Source organism: Paroedura picta, chromosome 12 (assembly GCF_049243985.1).
Source record: "Paroedura picta isolate Pp20150507F chromosome 12, Ppicta_v3.0, whole genome shotgun sequence".
Taxonomy (NCBI): Eukaryota; Metazoa; Chordata; class Lepidosauria; order Squamata; family Gekkonidae; genus Paroedura; species Paroedura picta.
In genome coordinates, this window is record NC_135380.1 from 46112831 (window position 1) to 46134600 (window position 21770).

The 21770-nt window shown below is 48.1% G+C and overlaps 2 protein-coding genes across 6 annotated transcripts in view; both read left to right on the forward strand.

The window, feature by feature from the left end:
• FUBP3 (far upstream element binding protein 3) overlaps nt 1-9429 on the forward strand; it is a 95980-nt gene extending 86551 nt beyond the window's left edge. For all 5 annotated transcript variants that reach the window (XM_077306814.1, XM_077306816.1, XM_077306815.1 and 2 more), the window contains 3 exons: nt 2278-2349; nt 4321-4448; nt 7889-9429. In XM_077306814.1, the coding sequence (XP_077162929.1) occupies nt 2278-2349; nt 4321-4448; nt 7889-7897 (209 nt within the window). In that variant the 3' untranslated portion in view covers nt 7898-9429. The remainder of the gene's footprint in view (nt 1-2277; nt 2350-4320; nt 4449-7888) is intronic.
• A 2150-nt stretch (nt 9430-11579) lies between these two features.
• LOC143821345 (uncharacterized) overlaps nt 11580-21770 on the forward strand; it is a 45146-nt gene continuing 34955 nt past the window's right edge. The window contains exon 1 of the mRNA XM_077305199.1: nt 11580-11792. Within this exon, the coding sequence (XP_077161314.1) occupies nt 11645-11792 (148 nt within the window). The 5' untranslated portion in view covers nt 11580-11644. The remainder of the gene's footprint in view (nt 11793-21770) is intronic.

Below are 21770 nucleotides of genomic sequence, written 5' to 3' on the forward strand. Positions count from 1 at the left end.
GAGGCGTTGAAGGAGGCCTTTGTCGCCATCAGTGGGGGTGGGGTTGGCCATGCAGGCCCTGACCCCTAGAGAGGCAAGTTGCTGACTTACAGCTTTGGTGGAGCCTTTCAAGTGCCCCCAAGCCTCCACTGCCCCATTTTCTCCTCCATCCACCTCACACTTGCTCCTTCCCTCCCAGCCGTTCATGATCCAGACCCCCTGCTCTGGAGGAGCCCCTCTGGCAGCGGCTTGAGGTTGGGTGTCCTTGGACAATCAGGAGACTTTTCTCTCCTCCCCCCCCCAAAAAAATGCATGTTGCTTTCCTCATTGGTGCCTTTTGCATTTCCCTGCCACTTGAATCTTTTAACTCCTGGCTTATATTCATTATTATGTTCTTCCCTTTTCAAGCATGGGGGGGGGGGGTGTTTGGGGAAGGTCTTTGAAGTTCATGCTGTTGTCTTGGGGGGTTGGGGAGCATCTCGTTCTCATGGATCCCAGCCCAGAAAAAAAAGAAATTCCCCCCTCCCCAGTCAACTGTGACCTGAAAATTAGGGAGCATCACTGTGCACCCTCAAACTACCATGGCCTCCCCCCCCCCCCAATCAGGAAACATGCAAGCTCAGTCTCCATTCAGAAATCATGTCCGATGATGTAATATGTTCTCCACTAGTCACTGGTCGGTCTCAGATGGGTCAGATGCAACAACCTCCCTACACCTGGCTTTTCACTGTGAGGCAGGATCCTCCCCTTGTGTGCAGTTAGAACTCATCACTGGGCCTTTCAGTGCAGCTGGTGTTCTGTGCCAGTTACAAGCTCCAGCCTCTTCTCCCCCCCCCCCATGACCATAATTAAACCAGTGCCCACTTGACCAAGGATGTGCCTTGGTTATTTAGCTTCTGGTTCGAATTCAAAGTGTTGGCTGTGACCATTAAAGCCTTGCATGAAATGTAACCTTAATACCTAACTGTATTGAGCATTTCTGGTAGGGAGGGCTGGATAGAAATGTATGAAGTAAAACTACCTGTGGTGTGGAAAGAACAGCGCTTGTCTTGATTCAAGCAAAATGAGACCTGCAGAACTACTTGAATTTTTTGAGTCATGAACTAGGCGGGGGATCCCCAAGTGCATTCCTGCCACAACCACACATGGTTGTCCTTGCATCTGAACCCCGCCAGTGCCTTGCTCAGACATGTGGAGGTAGATGGGTAAATTCCCCCCTTGTGTGCTCCTCTTCTTTCAGTTTGGGAGCAGGGGAAAGATGCCTGGGAGCCTGAGACAGACTTTGGTTTGGATCCCTTGGGAAGGTGGGTAGAACGGTTTCTTGCAGCAGAGGAAGCTGTCACCATTAGCAGAAGAGATCCACCAGATCTGATTTGGCTTCTAGTGTTAGAGGGTTGGGATTGCAGATCTAGCAGGATTGCAAACCCCAGGTTGGTGCCAGTTTTTGACCCCTGAATTAGAGGCCCCTGCTGAGCATATCCTACTGTTGCTCTTGGCAGAAGTGTGGAAAATAGTCCCTTGGGCACAGAAGCAAGTTGTGAAGCCATCAGGGGGTGTGAAGGTTGTGGAAGCGAATTCTCTGGTGTAGCTGTTCGGAAACCTGAATATGGAGCCCATGAGGAACTAGATTGGGGAACAGAGGCAGCTGCTGAAGGTTACAGGAGGACTCTTCTCTCTGGCATGCCACCTTTCTAGTTCTTTTAATGTTCACAACCTGTCAGCTCTGCAAACAATCCAAACCCAGGCCCAGATTGGCTGATTTGCTGAGGACCAGGCCTGGGATTAGGCCCAGAGAGCTCTTCCCAAAGGACTGTGGGCATTTCCCACTCTCCAAGATGTTTAAAGCATCTTTTCTATTTGCAGAATAGGAAATCAGCAGAGCAGAACTTGAGGGCGATGTGGGAAAGGAAGCCGGTGGGTGTGTGGGCATATGGGGAGATGGTAGAAGCAGACACAGCTGTTCATGGGGCTCCACGTGCAGAAACCCCCTGGCTCTCTCTGGACCCTTTTTGCACGGGAAGGACCCTGCTTCAGAAAGTCAGGCACGGAGATTAAGCAACCATCCTCTTCACCCTAGCAGCCTTTTCCCTCCACTTCCAGTGTAACTTTCGTCCTGCAGCTTGAACAGAGGAAGTGGCCTGGACTTCTTGACCATCTTACCATGAACATATTCTCCACCTTCTGCAGCTGATTTGCGTGTGCTCTCCTTGTCTACCCTGCTGGGCTGATTGCCACTGGGCGAGAGGCAAGTGTCGTCCCCCCCCTGACAAGCATCTCTCCTGTGTTGTTTTTGTGCAGGTCAGCAAACCCAGCAGCAGAACAGCCAACCAGATTACAGCAAGGCATGGGAGGACTATTACAAGAAACAGAGTGAGTAGCGCTGGGCTGCTGCCGGGGGCTGGGGAGGCAGAAGGGACTGCAAAGGCTGGGCTTCCTGGACAGTGGTGTAACAGGCAGGTACCTTGGGGTGGCAGGTCTCCGGTTGCTGCCACTTCTAAAAAGGGCTCATCCAGATTCCATAACTTCAGAATACTTCTTGCTTGCCCCTCTAATACTTGAAATGTTTGCCAGTTTCTACTTAAGGTGCGACGGACCTGCTCTTAAGTAGAGAAGAGTAATGAGGCACTTCCTGTGGCCCATAAGCCAGAAGTTATGAGGAGGAGGAGGAGGAGGAGGAGTTGGTTTTTATATGCTGCTTTTCTCTACCCGAAGGAGTCTCCAAGCGGCTTCCATTCGCCTTCCCTTTCCTCTCCCCACAACAGACACCCTCTGGGGTGGGTGAGGCTGAGAGAGAACGCTGATATCACTGCCCGGTCAGAACAGTTTTATCAGTGCCGTGGTGAGCCCAAGGTCACCCAGCTGGCCGCATGTGGGGGAGCGCAGAATTGAGCCCAGCACTCCTAAACACTACACAAAACTGGCTCTGAGCCCTCCAGGTTGGTGGGAGAAATGTCATTGTTTGTTGGAAGCAAGCATAAAAGGGGATCTGATGTTCAGAGTGAGGCCTTTTCCATTTTGTTGCTCTGCCCATCCCCACATGTTGTCCAGGGTGTGTGGAGCCCTGGCTCCAGAGTCCATGAGCAGTTCCTGTTGCAAAATCCCGTCCCATCTAAAGCAACTGGCAGCAACTCCACCAGCATTCACGGCGGGTCTGGCGGGTCCAGTGTTTCTGCTGTGTGTAGCCATCTTGGGCTGGAGTCCTTCTTTCCTTACATTCTAGCTTTGCATGCCAGAGAAATTTGGAGCTGGAGCAAAGGACGATTTGTTTTATTCATTTCTTCCATAGTTTCTCTTCTCCCCCTCCCAATGCCTCTTGGCATAGAATGTTTCCCTGTGCCCTCTGTCTGTTAGACAGTCCCTGTCTCTGTGCTGGCAGAACGCTTTCTTGGCCTTTGTTTTTTCTGACAGAGGTTCAGTGTTGCCAGCTTAGTGTAGTGCTTAGGAGTTTGGGCTTCTAATCTGGCGATCCAGGCTTGATTCCCCGCTCCTCTTTCACTAGCAGCCAGCTGGGTGGCCCTGGGCTCACCACAGCACTGATAACTGTTCTGACCGAGAAGTAATATCAGGGCTGTCTCAGCCTCACCTACGTCACCTGTTATGTGGAGAGGAAGGGAAGGCATTTTGAGACTCCATCGGGTAGAGAAAAGCGGCATATAAGAACCAACTCTTCTTCTTTTGTTCTGACTGAGCAGTAATATCAGGGCTCTTTCAGCTTCACCTCCCTCACAGCGTGTCTGTTGTGGGGAGAGGAAAGGGAAGGCCGCTTTGAGACTCTTCTGGTAGAGAAAAGTGGCTTATAAGAACCAACTCTTCTCCTTCTGCTAGCCTGGTGGCAGATTGGCCAGAGGATGTGGGACTGCTGTATGCAGTTGGCTTCTGATCAGTCCACATTCACTGGTTTCCTCCATTTATGCCTCACCTTCCTTCCCAGGGGGGATGCATGATGGCTGGCACCATTCTGAGTTCCTCCCATTTTATCCTAAGAACAACCCTGTAAGGTGGGCTAGCCCAAGAAAGTGTGACTAGCCAAGGGCACCAACTCCTGGGTCCCTCGGTCCTAGCCCAGCTCTCTTAACTATCACACCCTGCTGTCTCTTACACATGGTTAAGCAAGTAATCTAACCCCAGTGAGCCCTGCTTGAGGCAGAATCCCTTTTCCAGCCTGCCTGCTGACAGCAGCCAGGTGGAGCCCACGGCCCGTGGGCATCCCCAGAGCTAACCAGGGCTGACCACCTTAACACCGATCCTGGTTAAAGATTGGGTCTGTGTTGGGAGCAGGCCGGGCCCTCCTATCCTGACTTCCTCTCCTCCTGACGGTGTGTGTTTCGCTTTCTCCTCCAGGTCACGCTGCCACCGCTGCTTCTCAAGCCAGCTCCCAGCCAGACTACACGATGGCCTGGGCAGAGTATTACAGACAGCAAGCAGCTTATTACGGGCAGACACTAGGGCAGGCTCAGGCCCACAGCCAGGTTGGTGTCGTCCTCACCACAGCACCTGTAGTTCAGTCTGCTTTCCTGGATGGCCCTCCTGGGTTTGGCTCAGTGTGTCTCCTAGTCACTTGAAAGTGAATGTAACTCACTGTAGGCCAAGCATATGTGGTTTACCCACAATGGATTGACTTCTCTGCCAGTACGGAAATTAGAGCAATGCCTTTTATTTCCTCACTAGGTGCCAAGCCTGTTGGATTCAGGAACACAACGGGTGCTAATTAGGGTGTGTGTGTGTGTGGAAGAACTCTGTGGATGGCCTCTCCCTCCCCCTAGGACCTGGAAAGACTGCAGGCTGGGCAGGAAACTCACTGGCAGGGGCAGCTCTCACGCAGCAGGGAAGTGTAAGGAGGAGGGGGGTGGTCAGCAGTGGGGGACGGAAGGCGATTGGCTGGCCGCTGGACAGACAGGCAAGCCGGTTGGAGGAGGAGGCACTCAGGCACGTGACAGCCGTCCTGAGTGGGTATTAAGTGCTAAGTGGCCCTTAAGCCATGAGACACGCTCCTCCCCCAAGGCCTTACCAGAAATATATTATGTGGATCAGATTGCCTGCTGTCACAGGAATCCACCTGCTGAATCTCTGCATGATTCCTCGTAATGGATGCCTTCCGGAGAACCACGTACAGACCAGCCAGACCGGCTGCATCCTCTGAAAGGCAGCTTTGCCTTGTAATTACTGTTTGCCTCTGTGTCTGTCTGTGGCAGAAGACTTGAACAGTCGATCGTACAGAGATGCATCAGCTAGCCTGTGGCCATTGCCCCTCACAGGAGCCTTTTCTTTGTTGTGGACAATGCTGTGTACTGGCAGGCAGTTCTGAAGAGACGGGGTTGATAGTACCAGTCTGTGCTAAGTTGGATCAGCTGCTTGTTACGGTTGGGATGTCTCCCGTTGTCCAGTCAGTCCTTTAGTGGGAACATCTTCCTTGGGGTTCCAGGCCTCCAGATTGTCATCCTGAAACCATAGTGGGGGGAGAGTACAAAGTGTCCACAGAGCCATTAGGTGTTTCAATGGCTTAAGGCCATTAAAGCAAAATGAAACATCAGTGTAATGCCTATGACTTTCAGGAGCCTAAAGGTACAGGGTGGCTGGCCAGCCGGCCACTGTTGTGCGCACCTTTGGATCTGATCCAGAAAGGAGCTCTCATTCTCTAAGCACTTTTCAAATGATAAAAAGTAAGCCCAGCAACCAAGCTCCCTTTCTCTCTGATGGGGGAGACTGAACCGAGACTTGACAAGCAGACGCTGCCACTAGAGCCGTGGCCCCCACTGGAAGCCTTAGGTGGAATCCGACCAACTGGGAAAGCTAGAGGTTGAACCTGGGACATTCTATTGATCATAGGTCTTTGATTACTGTTGTGAGCCGCCCTGAGACCTCTGGCGGAGTGGAAGTGGAAATACTTGACCACTGAAGCACAGCTTCTGTCCTATCAACTCTCTCCAGGCTGGAAGAGGGTCAGTTACAGCAGTGGTCCCCAACCCCCGGTCTGCGGCCCGGTGTCGGGCCGCGAAGGCCTCGGCGCTGGGCCGCGAAGGCCTCACCGCTGGGCCGTGGCTCCCTCTCCCCCCCCCCCACAGCGAGAAGCTCGCCAGGCTGCGAGCAAAGCGGCCGATCAGCTTGCGGCCCGGCAAGCTTCTTGCTTTGGGAGGGGGCGGGAAGAGAAGCTTGCCGGGCCGCAAGCTGATCGGCCGCTTTGGCCGCCGATTTCCTTGCGCCCCGGAGGGGCGGGGAGAGGGAGCCGCGGCCGCCAGCATGCCGGCGGCGTTAACGCGCACGCGCAGACTTGCTGCGCGTGCGCGTTTGTGTCCGGGGGCGCAAACACGCACACATGGCAAGTCTGCGCATGCACGTTTGCGCCGGGGCTGCCGCACACGTGCGGGGCCCCGGGTTGCCCTCTCCCCGCACCCCGGCGCAACGGTCTGCAGCCTAAGAAAGGTTGCAGACCACTGAGTTACAGCATAATGCTGAGACAGCAGTCCTTCAGAGCTCATCCCCCCGTCCCCATGGGTACCCAAATCAAGAAGCCCAAAGGGTATCAACTTCCTGGCCCCTGTCACCTTACAAGAAATCTGGAAAGTGGCACCAGGGAAACACCAGGCTTGTGGATTTGGTATGGCTGCAGCATCGCAGTGATCTTCTGTGCGCCTGGGGACCTGCCTTGCAGGCACAAAAAACTAGCAAAATGTTACCCCTAAAATGCTTGTGCGTCGCGCCCACATTGGGGGTGCTGGAAATCTTCCAAGGGTGTGAATGATCGAAACCTCCAAAGGGTGGTAGGTGGGGGGTTCTGATGATCCAAAGCAAGACGGGAAGCCGAGGAGGCTCCATGGCAGAACATCTGCTTGGCATGCAAAATGCCCTGAATTCAGCCTCTAGCATTTCCAGTTTAACAGCGGGTGATGCAAAAGATGTCAGCCTGAGACCCCGGAGAGCCCCTGCCAGTCACAGGAGTCTGAATCTACTAAAAAGCCGTTTCATGAATGGTCAGAGATTTGCTAACAAAAGCAAAAATGTATATTTATTAGTATACTTAGAAGCCTGCCTTTCTTTATGGCTCAAGGTGGGTTACATATCCCATTTTAAACATTTGCAATTTAAAACCAACAAAATAAAACACCTTCCACCCAAATATACATGCAGTTCATGCCCCATTAAAAGCCCTGGCATAGAAGATGGCCCAGCAGCCCTTCCTTGTTGTTTCAAGAGGCAAGAAACGTAGAGAAAGACACACACACGTTTAATTCTTCTTGTACAGTTTTATTGCCACCAACTCTGATTTGCCTTGGCACAGACCTTTGATTTAATGGAGCATGTGTCCAGATCATTCCCATTGGAAAGCCAGTCAAATTCTGTCTCAGAGAAACAAAATACAGATTTTTGTGTTCTCCCTGCATTTCTATGATGCTTCCAGATTTTATTATGCACAGCTGCAGCTGTATGAACTAAGGAAATCAACAACTTTCTCAGAAGGGGTGGAATGCTGCTACTAGAGGCAGGGCGGGGCTGCTTGTGCTAAATCCATGAGATAGGCTCACAGATGCATGTCAATCAGTGACTGTTATCCATGCTTGTGAAATAGACTTCCCCTGTGTTGGGGGTTCTGATTAACTAGAGGTTCACAGTGAATATCTGTAGAGCCACATATTCTGTGGATTTGTCTAATGTTTCTGAAAGAATAGAAGACATGTGCTAGGCCAGAACAAAATAACCAAGCCCAGCAAGGCCACAAATCGATGCTGTTGTCTGCCTTTGCACAGGTATTTTGCTTCTGCATAAGGCAGTTGCCAGGGAGCATAAATGAGTGGGTCAGTTGTCTTATTGCTAAGTTTTTGGGTGCATCTGGTAAATCACAGTGCAGCAAATGTGAGAGTCTGGTTTTCCATTCTAGAGTTTAACCAATTTTTCTATTTCCTCTCTCTTGCAGGAACAGTAGGACAGTCTGCGTGATCTTTTTTCCTCCTCCCCTCCCTTGGAATCAATGTGGAAGTAAACCTTTTTGTAACAGAGGTTTCTAGATTTGCAACATTTTGATGAAGACTTTTTGTTTGTTTTTTTTGTGAAACACTAGTTGTTAGGATAACCTTTACTGAACTTTTCTAAGAATCAGGAACAATTAGTAATGTACTAAAACTTCATGGACATGCTGGGTAATGGGGGGGGGGGCTAATTTTATCCTCTCCTCCACCCTTTGGCTTTTTTTGTTTCCAAATTTGTAAGGGAAAAAGTGGAAAAAAAACGAAAGCAATCTCCGGGATTCCTTTTGGAGGGAAGCCAGAGTACAGCCGGCACCAAAATGTCCCCCAGAGCTGTGACATTTCAACATGGTGGATTTTTGTGTGTTCCCCACTCCTTGTGTTTTTAATTTTAAATTTTTTCTGTTATAACAGAAAGAGGCTTGGAAGTCTTAGGTGGTATGTAACAAATTCTAAAAAAGATAAATTTTTAAAAAAACAGTATTTAAATATTCTTAAATATGTAAATTCATTAAATATTTTACTTCTAATTTCTTGTATCTTGGCTGTCTTTTTTGATTTTATTGCATTTTTAAAAAAACTGAATTATGGTATGTATTGTAATTATGTGACTTTATCAAGGCAGCCACGCTGTCTTACTGTCTGGCAGGTTATGGGGGGGAGAATTTTGTAGGGGTTGTATAATTTCTAGAGATCTAAAGGGTTAATATAAAAAACAATGTTTAATTTTTTAGCGATACTATTTTTTTCCATGTCTCCGTTGTTGGTTGCATTTGTGTATCTAAGACCTCCAAGCTTTGTCTTAAAAAATAGAAAAAAAAACAAACAAAATACCTTTTGTCTATTTCAGAAATAAATACTGTTATTTTTAATATTAAGAAGAAACTGCTATTAGTACCTTTAACAAACACTGTGGAACATTAAAACATATAAAATAGTAGTAGCTATTTTTTAATTCCAGGGTGTGTGTTGGCTTTTCCCCCCGCCTCCCCCAACACTTGTTTTCAGTTTTGTTTTTTCTTTTTAAGTATTTTCTTATCTTAATATTTGTCAGAATTTACCTAGAGAAATAAAATGAAATCTAGTATTAACCACAGGTATGTGCTAAATAATTTTTTTGATTTAATAAAAGGGATAATATGGTTTCCAATGTTTACTGTAGTGTTTTCTTGTACAGATAACAGTGTATTTTTAAAGGAGAAAAAAAAAACCCAGAAGTAAAGCTATTTTTTCTTGACATTTTTAATTGACCTCCGGGGACATTCCGTTTTGAAATGTACTGAAGTGACTGTTCTAAGATCCTCCCCCCCCCCCGCCGTTTATTTCTTTATAATGCTTGAAATGTCTAACTATACAGAGACACAATTGGATAATGTTGAGCATGATGTGTTTTAAACAAAAAATTGTTCTTTTTATTTGACTGACAGTTGCATTTTACACTCTCTCTATAATAAAAAGATTCCACAAGGTGTCTTGTGGCTTAAGTATTAAATCTGTTTGTCCCTGCTCCTTTTCCTCCAAGACAGCCGGGAGGAGAAGCTGCCCTTGCACCGAATGCAGCCTGAGCCTCCTCGGTTTGTGCACACATCACTTGGAAAGTCTTATTCGGGGGGGGGGGGGGGCTGCCTGGCTGCTGGCTTCCGTTGTTCCCAGGCTGGCTTTGCTTAAACCCTGCTATATGCATCATGTGGCTGTGCTGTTTCTGTGTTGCTACAAATAGTCCCTCTCCTCCCGCACCAAGTAAGTTGCAAGGATAGTTCAGGATCAGGCCCAGATGAGCCAGTGAAAGGCAGCATCAGTTAAGGTGGCTGGGACAAGGGCTTCCTCTGGTGGCACGCTCGGTTGCTTGGGTTTTGAGTTGGAGGCGCAGTTATACCCCAGTCCTTCCCCCTCTTTTATCCCCCGTGCTCCTTAGAAGAATATTTTTGCTGCCTCTCACACCTGGTGGCGTAGTTCTTTAGGGAGAAATTGGCTTTCCTCTTGGCCCCTTGTCCATGAAATGCCCCCACCCCAGTCTCTTTGCCTTGGACTCTATAAAACCAACAAACGCACCGTGCAAATCTCTAGCTTACCGTGTTTCCCGTCTTCTCCCCCTCGCAAAGAAACTTTTTCGCTAGTTGCTTGCAACCTGGATTGGGCCATACCCTGTGAAAATGGTGCTGCCTTCATTTCCTTTCCCACCCCACCCCCAACCACCTCCGCGTGTTTACACCCCTCCCCCAATGCCCTGGCATCTGCTCAATTAAAAAAAAAAAAGACGACCCCATCTGCAAAAGTGGCGACTTGAAGGCCCACTGAAAGCCGGAAGAAAAAGGGGGATATGACATCTCTTAAATACACCTCCAGAGAATCAAGACAGGCCTGTGCATGAAAGATGGGGATGGTAAAAGCCACTCGGGCAGAAGAGAGGGGGGAAAGATGGAATCAGGCGGCAGGAGGGATAAATGCTGATGATGGGGATGGGAATTGGAGAGGGGGCATTACTGAGAAGACTTCCTTCTAATTCATCTTCCGAGCTCGGTGCCAAAAGAGCATTTGGCAAAGGGTCTCTGGGAGCAATTGTGTGATGATCAACCCTAAGGTGTCCCTTAATTGAAGAGAGAGTATTGTTGCCCATCAGACCGGGAGCCATAAATGGGGCGGGAGAGAAGGCCAAAGAGGATGCATTTTCTTAAATGTATCTGTAAGTACAGATGAGTGACTCCCTAGTGAAATGTACAGAATATGAATTATGGAGCTTCAACGCTGATGCAACCTTCGTTTGTTTGTTTTTAATATCGAGTGGGTGGGGCATCAGAGTTCGCCAAAGGTCCTTGGCACCAGGCCAGCCATTAAGGCCTGGCGCCTTGGAAAGCTGGGTTTTTCATCAGCAGTCTGGTGTTAGGGAAGAAGTCTTAAGTGCTTGAAAAGTTACCAAAACCGGCAATCGATTTTCTTACCCCGCCCCTTCCCCTCAGTCCCTCTTGCATTAGACCTGCAGAATTGTTGGTGAAAAGAATGGAGAGTTCAAAAGTAATCTGATAGGCTTCTCCTGCACTGCTGGATCTTTCCATCTCGTGTTGGCTTTTTGGGTCACAGCCAGAGACGTAGAGCAAAGCTGTGTCATTACCAGAACTGCTGCTGGCTCCCACTTGCACTTGGAGGTATGCCCTAGCCAGTTTGCTAGAAGTGAACTATATTTAGCCCCTCTACCTGCTCACCCCCTCAGTATTTCCACTTGACCTCTCCAGACAGTGCGAAAATGCCCGATTCCACCCATATTCAGAAAAGAAATTGCCTCTGCACGTTAAACCAAAACTCCCATCTTTACACCGCCCGTGGCGCCACGGGCGCCACGGACTAAATAAAGCCGTAAGGGCTGTGTAGCAGGAGTTAGGGCGGGCTCGGACCGGGATGAGGAAGGGTGCCGATTGGCCCCTTCCTCTTGACGGACCATCGTCGATTCCCACCCCACTCACAAGGAAGCAACTGCGAGCCGCGCGAAGCGCGGCTCGCAGTTGCTTCCTTGCTGGCGGGCTGACGTGTCGGAGGCGCGAAGCGCGGCTGCCGGGGGCTCCCTGGCCGGCGGCTTGGTGCGGCGAGAGGCGCAAAGCGCCTCTCGCCGCATCAAGCCGCCGCTCAAGCCTTCGCTGTAAAGCCGCCTCCGCCCTCAAGCCTCTGCTGCCGCCGATCAAGCCGCCGCCGCCGCCATCAAGCCGCCGCTCAAAATGGCCGCCAGCCTTCGCTGTAAAGCCGCCTCCGCCCTCAAGCCTCTGCTGCCGCCGATCAAGCCCTCGCCTCCGCCCTTAAGCCGCCTCCGCCGCCTCCATCAAGCGGCCGCTAAAAATGGCCGCCAGTCAGAAAACCCAGCGCCGGGTAAGAAATCTTTTACTCTCCCACTGCCTCCTAGCGCCCATTGTATTTAGGATACAATGGGCTCTTTTACTAGTCAAGTCATAAGAGCATCCCTGCTGGATCAGACCAGTGCTCCCTTGTCCAGCACAGCTTTACACAGCAGCCAACAGTGGCTGTAGTGGGTAATAGGGGCAGCATAGACGGCAGGTACAAGCTTCGATGACTCAGGGAAACTCAATCAGAATAGGAAAGCAGCAGCAGTAGGCAGGCATTGGGGTGTAATAACTCAGATCAGCTTTCATGGCTGATCATTGATAACTTGGTTACTATGAATTTGAATTAATTTGGTCCCTGATAACTGTTGGCCAATGGCTAATGCCACAAATGTCACACTTTTCTTGGATGCTTTAGGATGCTTAGGGCTGATCCTGCGTAGAGCAGGGGGTTGGACTAGATGGCCTACATGGCCCCTTCCAACTCTATGATTCTATGAAATTCCCCATATCTAACACTGTAGGGATCATCTGTGATTTGAATTATCTGTATACTAATAGCAATCTATGGTCCCTGTCTGTGGATACCTATATCTGCAGACTGGGGCCATACTGATACTAAACATATTTTGTACAAATTTGGGGGACTCCTCAAGTTTGCTGAAAAATCTGATTTAAAAAATAAATTATAAAGGTGATTTAACCCCCACTCCCCAATACAATTGTGCTCTCTGTGTGTCAGAATTCTAGACTTGTAGACAAGAAAATTTATATTTTGGAAAGTTTCTTTATTCTTAAGCAAAAGCATCCAACATTGGGAAATAGACAGAACTGGGGTTGCACACAATCTGTCCCTCTTAATAAAACAGTAAGGGGTGTTGGGGTGGGCTGAGTCTGGGATCAAAACTCCTGGATTGGCCCCTTAGCCCCAGATTGACAAGTGGAGGGGCCAATCGGAAGGTGCAGAGCTGTCCTAACTGTCATGTCCAACTGTAAATTGCCTCAGAACATTGACAGAGCTGGCAGGAGGCTGGTGAGTGCGCTCCCTCCCCCTCCCTTTAGGCCTGCTGCAAAGGAGCCTCTGACAGGCCCTGACTGAGGCATTTCCAAGAACAACGCTGGGGAGCCTCAGGGCATGGAGGTGGGCATTCCTTTTGAGGGGGGGATTTCCCCTGTCAAATGGCTGACAGGGAGGCCACAGAAAAGCCCCTTCTCACTTAAAATACTGCTCTGGCCAGGGGTTAGACGCAGGCAAGCCATGTGTCTTTCTTCTTTGCAACTCTCTGCAGATTTGAGGCCACTGCACAGCATTATTCTGCAGACAAAACTGGTTCTTTTGTCTCGATGTTTCATCTGTACAACAACCTTGTGCAGTAGGCCTCAAGTCTTTCAATTCAACAACAACCTGTGTGGGAGGCCTTAAAAGTTTCTTCTCTACCACAACCCTGTCCAAAGTAGCCTTTTCGGCCTGGGGAGCTGATCTTTATACTCTGCAGGTGAGCTGTAATTCCAGAAGCTCTCCAGGCCCCACCTGGAGGTTGGCTACCCCTGGATTGGAAATATTCCTGGGGGTTTGGAGGTTGGACTTCAAAATCGTACAATGCCTCAGAGTCCAGCCTTGAAAGGAGCCATTTTTGCCTGGAGTTGGGAGGGAGTGGTGCAGGTGTGTCCCTCCTAGGCTATGGGTTATAGCCAGCCCTTACCATCAACTTTTTGTATTCTGGGGCACAGACAGGTAGATCAGCATTAGTCCTGTGAGTCTGGAATGTGCAGGAAGATCTAAATAAATATTTACAGCCTGAAACTGTAAATAGTGAATAAGTAAATGGCTGAAGACACATGGGAACTAAAATAACTTTTTTCAACCTTGGCCTGGCAAATTAAAAAACAGTATAAAAAACCTTACTAAGGTCAAGACTGCTGTGCACAGAGAGTCTTCCTCTTAGGGTTGCTAGCTTCCATGTGAGGCTCTCTACCCCACCTCCCTCATGGGGAGTCTGCTATAGGGAGAGGAAGGGAAGATGATTGGAAAATGCTTTGAGACACCTGAGGCCTGCTGGGTCACTGCGGCCCATTCCCAGTTCTCTCAGACCTCTCACAGCCCCACATACCTCACAGGTTGACTATTGTGGGGAGACAAATGGAAAAGCTGTTTGTAAACTGCTTTGAGACTCCTTTGGGTAGGAAACAACAGGGTACAAAAATCCGTTCTTCTTCTAAGGAGCAGCCATGAAAGAAGCATGTGGGCACATAATATTTTATCAACATGTGAAAAAATGGAGAAGGAACAGGGTGGACACCTGTGTACTGTGACTACCCCATGTGTATTAGGGCAGGGGGACATTTCGGTGTCTGTGGCCTAATTCACACAAGAAGGGAAATGATGCAGAACTGGGAGGAATTGGTTGCCATGAAATCTTCCCCTAAGAAGAGTCTCCAGTCTGATTTTCCCTTCACATATCTGAACACATGGCTCTGGAAAGCTCATCTGTAACCACTATGCCACAATTCCCAAAGGTCAGTCCTCTCCCACACTCAATGAACATTCCACACCACAGGTTCTTGACACCCATATCTCCACACCCATACCCTCATTTGCCACCACGCCACCACAACCTCCCACACAACACACACATTCAACCCCATGCCCTTACAGACTGGACAACCCCTCCCCTTCCTCTTCCCATTGCCGAGCTCTAGCTCCCGTTGTATTCTTGGATACAGCGGGCTTTGCCCCTAGTCACATATATAAAACATAAGCACATCCCCTCCCCTCCCCTCCCTCCCATGGGAAGGTGATGACTTGTGTTTCAGGATGAGACAAAACATTCCACTAATCAGGGTGCCAGGCACAGGACAAGCAAACTAAGGCAAAGGGAGTTCAGCCTCCCCACAGCATTTTGTGGGAAGGAGAGGCAATAACAAGGCACATGGCCTTGAGGAGTGAGAGAAACCAGCATAGCATAGACCTGATAAAATGGACAGCTTCATATGTCACTGAAGCCAATTAATCTCATGGCAGAATACCTAGGATTCTGGCACTGTGGGCCCAGTTGGACCAGTGGAAGATACCAGCAGCTGGGATTAGTGTAGTGGTCGAGGCTAGAGCCTTGCCAAGCTCAGAGATGGAGGAGGTATGGCACCCCCCCAGCAAGTCTCACAGGCCCCCCACTTGTGCTGATTGATTCCTCTAGCAGGGGTGATGCCCCCAGTGTCAGAGGGAAGGTTCCTTCTCCCAGAAGAAATCTGTTCTGCTAGCAGCATGGATCTGGGGGATCTAAGAGAGATCATACATCACTCTTTATCATCTGATGGTGAGCTCATGACAAACTGCAGTGCAAGCATTGCAGAGGTTAAAGTGCTGAAAGATTTCTAGCACGGTCCTTCAGGATATAACATTTACAGGCTTGGCTGAGGGTTCCTTGATGAATGGACACAGTGTGAATCACTGGGGGGCGGGGTTGTGGTCATACAGTGCATGCCTCTGGAAACTGATGCTCAGCCATACTCTGTCTGGATCAGGTGTTCTTTGATAACATCTCGCACCTCTTGCTAGAAAGCCTTAAGTTTGGTGTGGTGGTTAGGAGGGTGGACTTCTAATCTGGCATGCCGGGTTTGATTCTGCGCTCCCCCACATGCAGCCAGCTGGGTGTCTTTGGGCTCGCCACAGCACTGATAAAACTGTTCTGACCAAGCAGTGATATCAGGGCTCTCTCAGCCTCACCCACCCCACAGGGTGTCTGTTGTGGGGAAAGGAATGGGAAGGCGACTGTAAGCCGCTTTGAGCCTCCTTCGGGTAGAGAAAAGCGGCATATAAGAACCAACTCTTCTTCTTCTCCTTCTTCAAGTAGAGGATGGTCAGGAGGTGCAAGGACAGCAGGATGGACAGGGCACTTCACTAGAGCTGGGTCCGTGCCTGATGAAAGGGTGCCTGGCAGCTGACTGGAGCTCTCTTTTCCTACGAACTGCTGCCAGCTATCATTGGAAGTCTCACCCATTTGTGATCTCTCTACATGAGGGTCCCCAACCTGGTGCCTGTGGGAGCCATGGCACCTGCCAGCAACTTTCCTGGCACTAACTAAGTGTTTTTAGAAAGTGGGTAGAGTTTTTGCCCAGCAAGCATTCTAATTTGCCATTGGACAAACATGACAGAACGTCTTGCTCCCCCACTGGATTTAGTTTAAAGCCCTCCTTACCAGGTCTGCAAGGCTCTTTGCAAACACATTTTCTGATCATATGTTTATTTCCTTGATATCTCACTTGATACCCTACCAAGAGAGCCAGTGTGGGGTTATGGTGAAGAGCAATGGCCTCTAATTTTGATTCCCCATTCCTCCTCATGCAGCCAGCTGGGTGACCCTGGGCCTGGGCTCTCCCAGAAAAGCTCTCTCAGCCCCACCTGAAATATTTCTCTTGGAGCTCTCTCAGCCCCGCCTGCCTCACAGAGTGTGTGTTGTGGGAAGAGGAAGGGAAGGCGACTGTAAGCTTCTTTGGGACGTCAGGTAAAGGAGGCAATAGGCCCACTATTGGGGGCAGATGGACTAACGGAGGATGCAGAGAAAGCAGAAAGGCTCAGCGCCTATCTTACATCTGTTTTTCCCCACAGGTCAAAGGGTTTAGGCACATCTAGAGATGGCAGTCCCCCTTCAAGGATCGCTGCCTTGCCGTGGCAAGGGGGCTTGCGTAGCTCAGTGAAGCTATGAGCTATGCCGTGCAGGGTCACCCAAGACGGACAGGTCATAGTTGAGAGCTCTGACAAAAGGTGATCCACTGGAGAAGGAAATGGCAAATCACTCCAGTATCTTTGCCATGAAAACTCTATGGACAGTTCCAATAGGCATAACGATATGACGCCGGAAGATGAGCCCCTCAGGTCGGAAGGTGTCCAATATGCTACTGGGGATGAGCAGACGGCTAGTACGAGTAGCGCCAGAATGAATGAAGCGACTGGGCCAAAGCCGAAAGGACGCTCAATTGTGGAAGTAAATGGTGGCGAAAAGACAGTCCGATGCTGTAAAGATTTTTATTCCTTAGGAACCTGGAACGTCAGATCCATGAATCAAGGCAAGCTGGACGTGGTTAAACAAGACTGAACATCGACATTTTAGGAATCAGTGAACTCAAATGGACAGGAATGGGTGAATTTAATTCAGATGACCATCAGGTGGACAAGAATCTCGCAGAAGAAATGGAGTAGCCTTCATAATCAATAAGAGAGTAGAAAAAGCAGTCTTGGGATACAATCCCCAAAATGACAGAATGATCTCAGTTCGAATCCAAGGCAAACTATTCAACATCACAGTAATCCAGGTCTATGCCCCAACCACTGCTGCTGAAGAGGATGAAGCAACGCCAAAAAATGATGTGCTTATCATCATGGGGGATTGGAATGCTAAAGTAGGAGGCCAAAAGATAACCAGGATAACAGGCAAGTTTGGCCTGGAGTACAAAATGAAGCAGGGTACAGGCTGGTAGAATTTTGTCAAGAGAATACAATGGTCATAGCAAGCACTCTTTTCCAACAACCCAAGAGACGACTCTACACATGGATATTACCAGACGGTCAACACAGAAATCAGATTGACTATGTGCTCTGCAGCCAAAGATGGAGAAGTTCTATACAGTCAATAAAAACAAGACCAGGAGCTTATTGTGGTTCAGATCATCAGCTTCTTGTTGCAAAATTTAGGCTTAAATTGAAGAAAATAGGGAAAAGCACTAGGCCACTCAGGCATGAACTAAATCATATCCCCGATGAATATATAGTAGAGGTGACAAATAGACAGAGTGCCTGAAGAACTATGGACGGAGGTTCACAACACTGTACAAGAAGTAGCAACTAAAACCATCCCAAAGAAAAAGAAATGCAAGAAATCAAAATGGCTGTCAGCTTTACAAATAGCTAAGGAGAGAAGGGAAGTGAAAGACAAGGGACAAAGAGAAATTTACACCCAATTGAATGCAGAATTGCAGAGAAAAGCTAGAAGAGATGCCTTCTTAAATGAACAGTGCAAACAAATAGAAGAAAACAATAGAATGGGGGGGACCAGAGATCTTTTCAAGAAAATTGGAGATATGAAGAGAACGTTTCATGCAAAGATGGGTATGATAAGGGACCAAAATCGTAGGGACCTCACAGAAGCAGAAGAGATTTTAAAAAGGTGGCAAAATTATACAGAAGAACTATACAAGAGCAAGCTTAACATCCCTGATAACCACAAGGGGGTAGTCACTGACCTGGAGCCAAACATCCTGGAATGTGAAGTCAAATGGGCCTTAGGAAGTTTGAGCAACAATAAAGCTAGTGGTGGTGACAGCATTCCAGTTGAACTATTAAAAATCTTAAAAGACGATGCAGTAAAAGTGCTACACTCAATATGCCAGCAAATTTGGAAAACTAAACAATGGCCACAGGATTGGAAAAGGTCAGTTTACATTCCAATCCCAAAGAAGGGTAATGCCAAAGAATGTTCAAACTACCACACCATTGCACTCATTTCTCACGCTAGCAAAGTTATGCTCAAAATTTTACAAGCTAGGCTCCAGCAATATGTGGACCGAGAACTTCCAGAAGTACAGGCAGGATTTCGAAGAGGCAGAGGAACTAGAGATCAAATTGCCAACATACGCTGGATCATGGAGAAAGCTAGGGAGTTCCAGAAGAACATCTACTTCTGCTTCATTGACTACGCTAAAGCCTTTGATTGTGTGGAGCACAACAAATTGTGGCAAGTTCTTAAAGAGATGGGAATACCAGAGCATCTTATTTGTCTCTTTAGAAACTTATATGCAGGTCAAGAAGCAACAGTGAGAACTGAACATGGAATCACTGATTGGTTCAAAATTGAGAAAGGAGTTCGGCAAGGCTGTATACTGTCGCCTTGCCTATTTAACTTGTATGCGGAGCACAACATGAGAAAGGCGGGATTAGAGGAGTCACAAATTGGGATCAAGATTGCAGGGAGAAATATTAACAACCTCAGATATGCAGATGATACCACTCTAATGGCAGAAAGTGAAGAGAAACTAAAGAGCCTGTTGATGTGGGTGAAGGAGGAGAGTGCAAAAGTTGGCTTGAAACTCAACATCAAGAAAACGAAGATCATGGCATCCGGCCCTCTCAATTCCTGGCAAATGGATGAGGAAGAAATTGAGATAGTGACAGATTTTATTTTCCTGGGCTCCAAGATCACTGCAGATGGCGACTGCAGCAACGAAATTAAAAGACGCTTGCTCCTGGGGAGGAAAGCTATGGCAAATCTAGACAGCATCCTAAAAAGCAGAGACATAACCCTGCCAACAAAAGTGCGTTTAGTCAAGGCTATGGTATTCCCAGTTGCAATGTATGGCTGCGAAAGTTGGACCATAAGGAAGGCCGAGCGTCAAAAAATTGAGGCTTTTGAACTCTGGTGCTGGAGAAGACTCTTGCGAGTCTCTTGGACTGCAAGGCGAACAAACCGGTCAGTCCTAGAGGAGATCAGCCCTGCCTGCTCCTTAGAAGGCCAGATCCTGAAGATGAAACTCATATACTTTGGCCACCTCATGAGAAGGAAGGACTCCCTGGAGAAGAGCCTAATGCTGGGAGCGATCGAGGGCAAAAGAAGAAGGGGACGACAGAGAATGAGGTGGCTGGATGGAGTCACTGAAGCAGTCGGTGCAAACTTAAGTGGACTTTGGAGAATGGTAGAGGCCAGGAAGGCCTGGAGGATGGGGTCATGATGGGTCAGACACGACTTCGCACCTAACAACAACAACAAATCCCCAGGTTGAGGGTGGTTTGGCAGAGAATGTAGGGATGCTAGGAAAGGGTGACTATATCATAGTAGTTTCACTGGTAAAAATTTCAACTGTCCTCTAATTACCTCATGTAGCAAAGATTCTTATAAAAGTCTTCTCTAAACAAAGAAGCTTAATTATGCAAAACTGCAATGGCCGGAAAGTAGGTTTCAATGATCAAGATGAGAGAGTCCTGGTTTTGGGAACTTGTATCATTCAGCCTAGGGAGGTCTTTTCTTGGTTGGGATGTGTAGATTACTGCAAGAAACTGGCATACAAACTATAGCACAATGGTCCTCTCCTAGACCAGGGTCTTTGGAGCAGACTCCTCTCTTTTAAAGGTCTCCCTTACTTCAATGACTTCCCATTACTTCAATGATCTTATTGCTTCTCTTTCTTTTGGAGAAAATCCAGTTCCGCCAGAAACAGGCCTTTTTTCAATTGATGGTCACCTATTTTGACCTAGCTTTTGAAAAGGGCTGCAAACTGGTTGCCCAAAACTATCATCCAATTAGTTTGTTAGATATAACCTCCAAATTGTACAACAAATTTCTGCTGTGCAGATTGGAGAATTCAGGGATCTCCAATGATGTAATCCATTCTGAATCATGGATTAATCAGGTAAAGGGTGAGTACCACTGATTCTTGCTTGACTCCCTATCGGCTGAAAGAGCTGGGTAATTTTTGTAATAGCAGGATTTAAATATTAATTTCACCAAGACCAAGGTTTTTTGGAAGAGACCTTAAAGATCTAAGTGGTCAACAGATGGCGATTCCATCAAACACTGTAGCATGACTTTTAGCCAAACTCTCTCATTGGAAGCCCATCGGGCGATGACAAGATCTCCAGTTCTGAGAACTACGTGTCATTTTGAAATTTTACAGCTTAAAAAGAGGATTTTTGATTGAACCAGCTTTCAAACTGTTACACAGCAAGGCTGTTCTACAGCTCCTATATGGCATAGAATTCTGGGGCCGGAATGAGTGTTTAATTGCAAATCTGGAAATCCTTTTGGTATCCCAGTGCCTTTAGTGTGGGCTGAACTTGGTTTACCTTCCACTAGAGCAGGGGTGGCTAAAGTGTGGCTCTCCAGATGTTCGTGGACTACAATTCCCATGAGCCCCTGCCAGCAGTTTGGCCACCCCAGTATTAGAGCCTGCCAGCATCTGGCCCTATCCAGATTCTGAGGTGAGCAAAAGAATATCTCACTTTTAGGACAAAGTGCAGCTCTGCTATACTCTCTTTCTTTGACATTATTCAGGGGATGATTCTCATGGCACCTCTTGGATGGTTTCAGTACACAAGAGTGGCTTCTTGGTGAATGCCATGCTGGGCAGAAACACCACCTTTTGCTCAAAATTTCCTCCCTGGTTTAAACTGGACATGGAAGAGCCTCCTGTCTCTCCAGCATTCCTTTCCCCACTTTTAGGAGGTTTTAATTTCTGTGTAGTTTCAAACCAGGTCTTCTGCTAGTACAGATGAGCACTGCACAGTCAGTGACTGCTGACCCTGTGCATTTGTGGAACTTTGGCCCCAAAAGATCTTCCATACAATATTCTATTTTGCCCTTTGTTCATAGAGCCCAGAAATAAATTCCTTGTTGAAATCTTGAAATGTGGAAAAACTAATTTTCCTTTTGGACTAGTACGTCCCTTATATAGTTGCAGTTTGCATTGGCAGCCAAGAAAGCATGGGCTCAGACTGGGTCCAGGTGGAAATACTTTCTCTGTACACGAATGGCATCCATAAGAATCGCCCTTTTCCCTCCCATAATGGCACTGAACGCAGCTCCTTTTAGACCCTTGTAGACCTCGTCCAACAAGTGACATCACTTATAGGCTGGGGCATACCCCCCATCCCATTCCATCCCTCTGCACAGGCTGCAGTCCTTCTGCTGTAACTTCTTGGATCTATGACGTGCCCGCCCTAATGGCAAGAGATGGCAGTAGCCAAAGGCATAGTGTCTGGGTGGCAGATTGACATGGACAGAGAGGTTGTCGAGAGGCATTTAGCTGCACTGGATAAGTTCAAATCCCCTGGGCTGGATGAAATGCACCCGAGAGTGCTCAAAGAACTTTCCGGAGGACTTGCAGAACCCTTGTCCATCATCTTCGGAACCTCTTTAAGGACTGGAGATGTCCCAGAGGACTGGAAGAGAGCAAACATTATTCTGATCTTCAAAAAAGGGAGGAAGGATGACGCGGGAAACTACAGACCAATGAGTCTGAC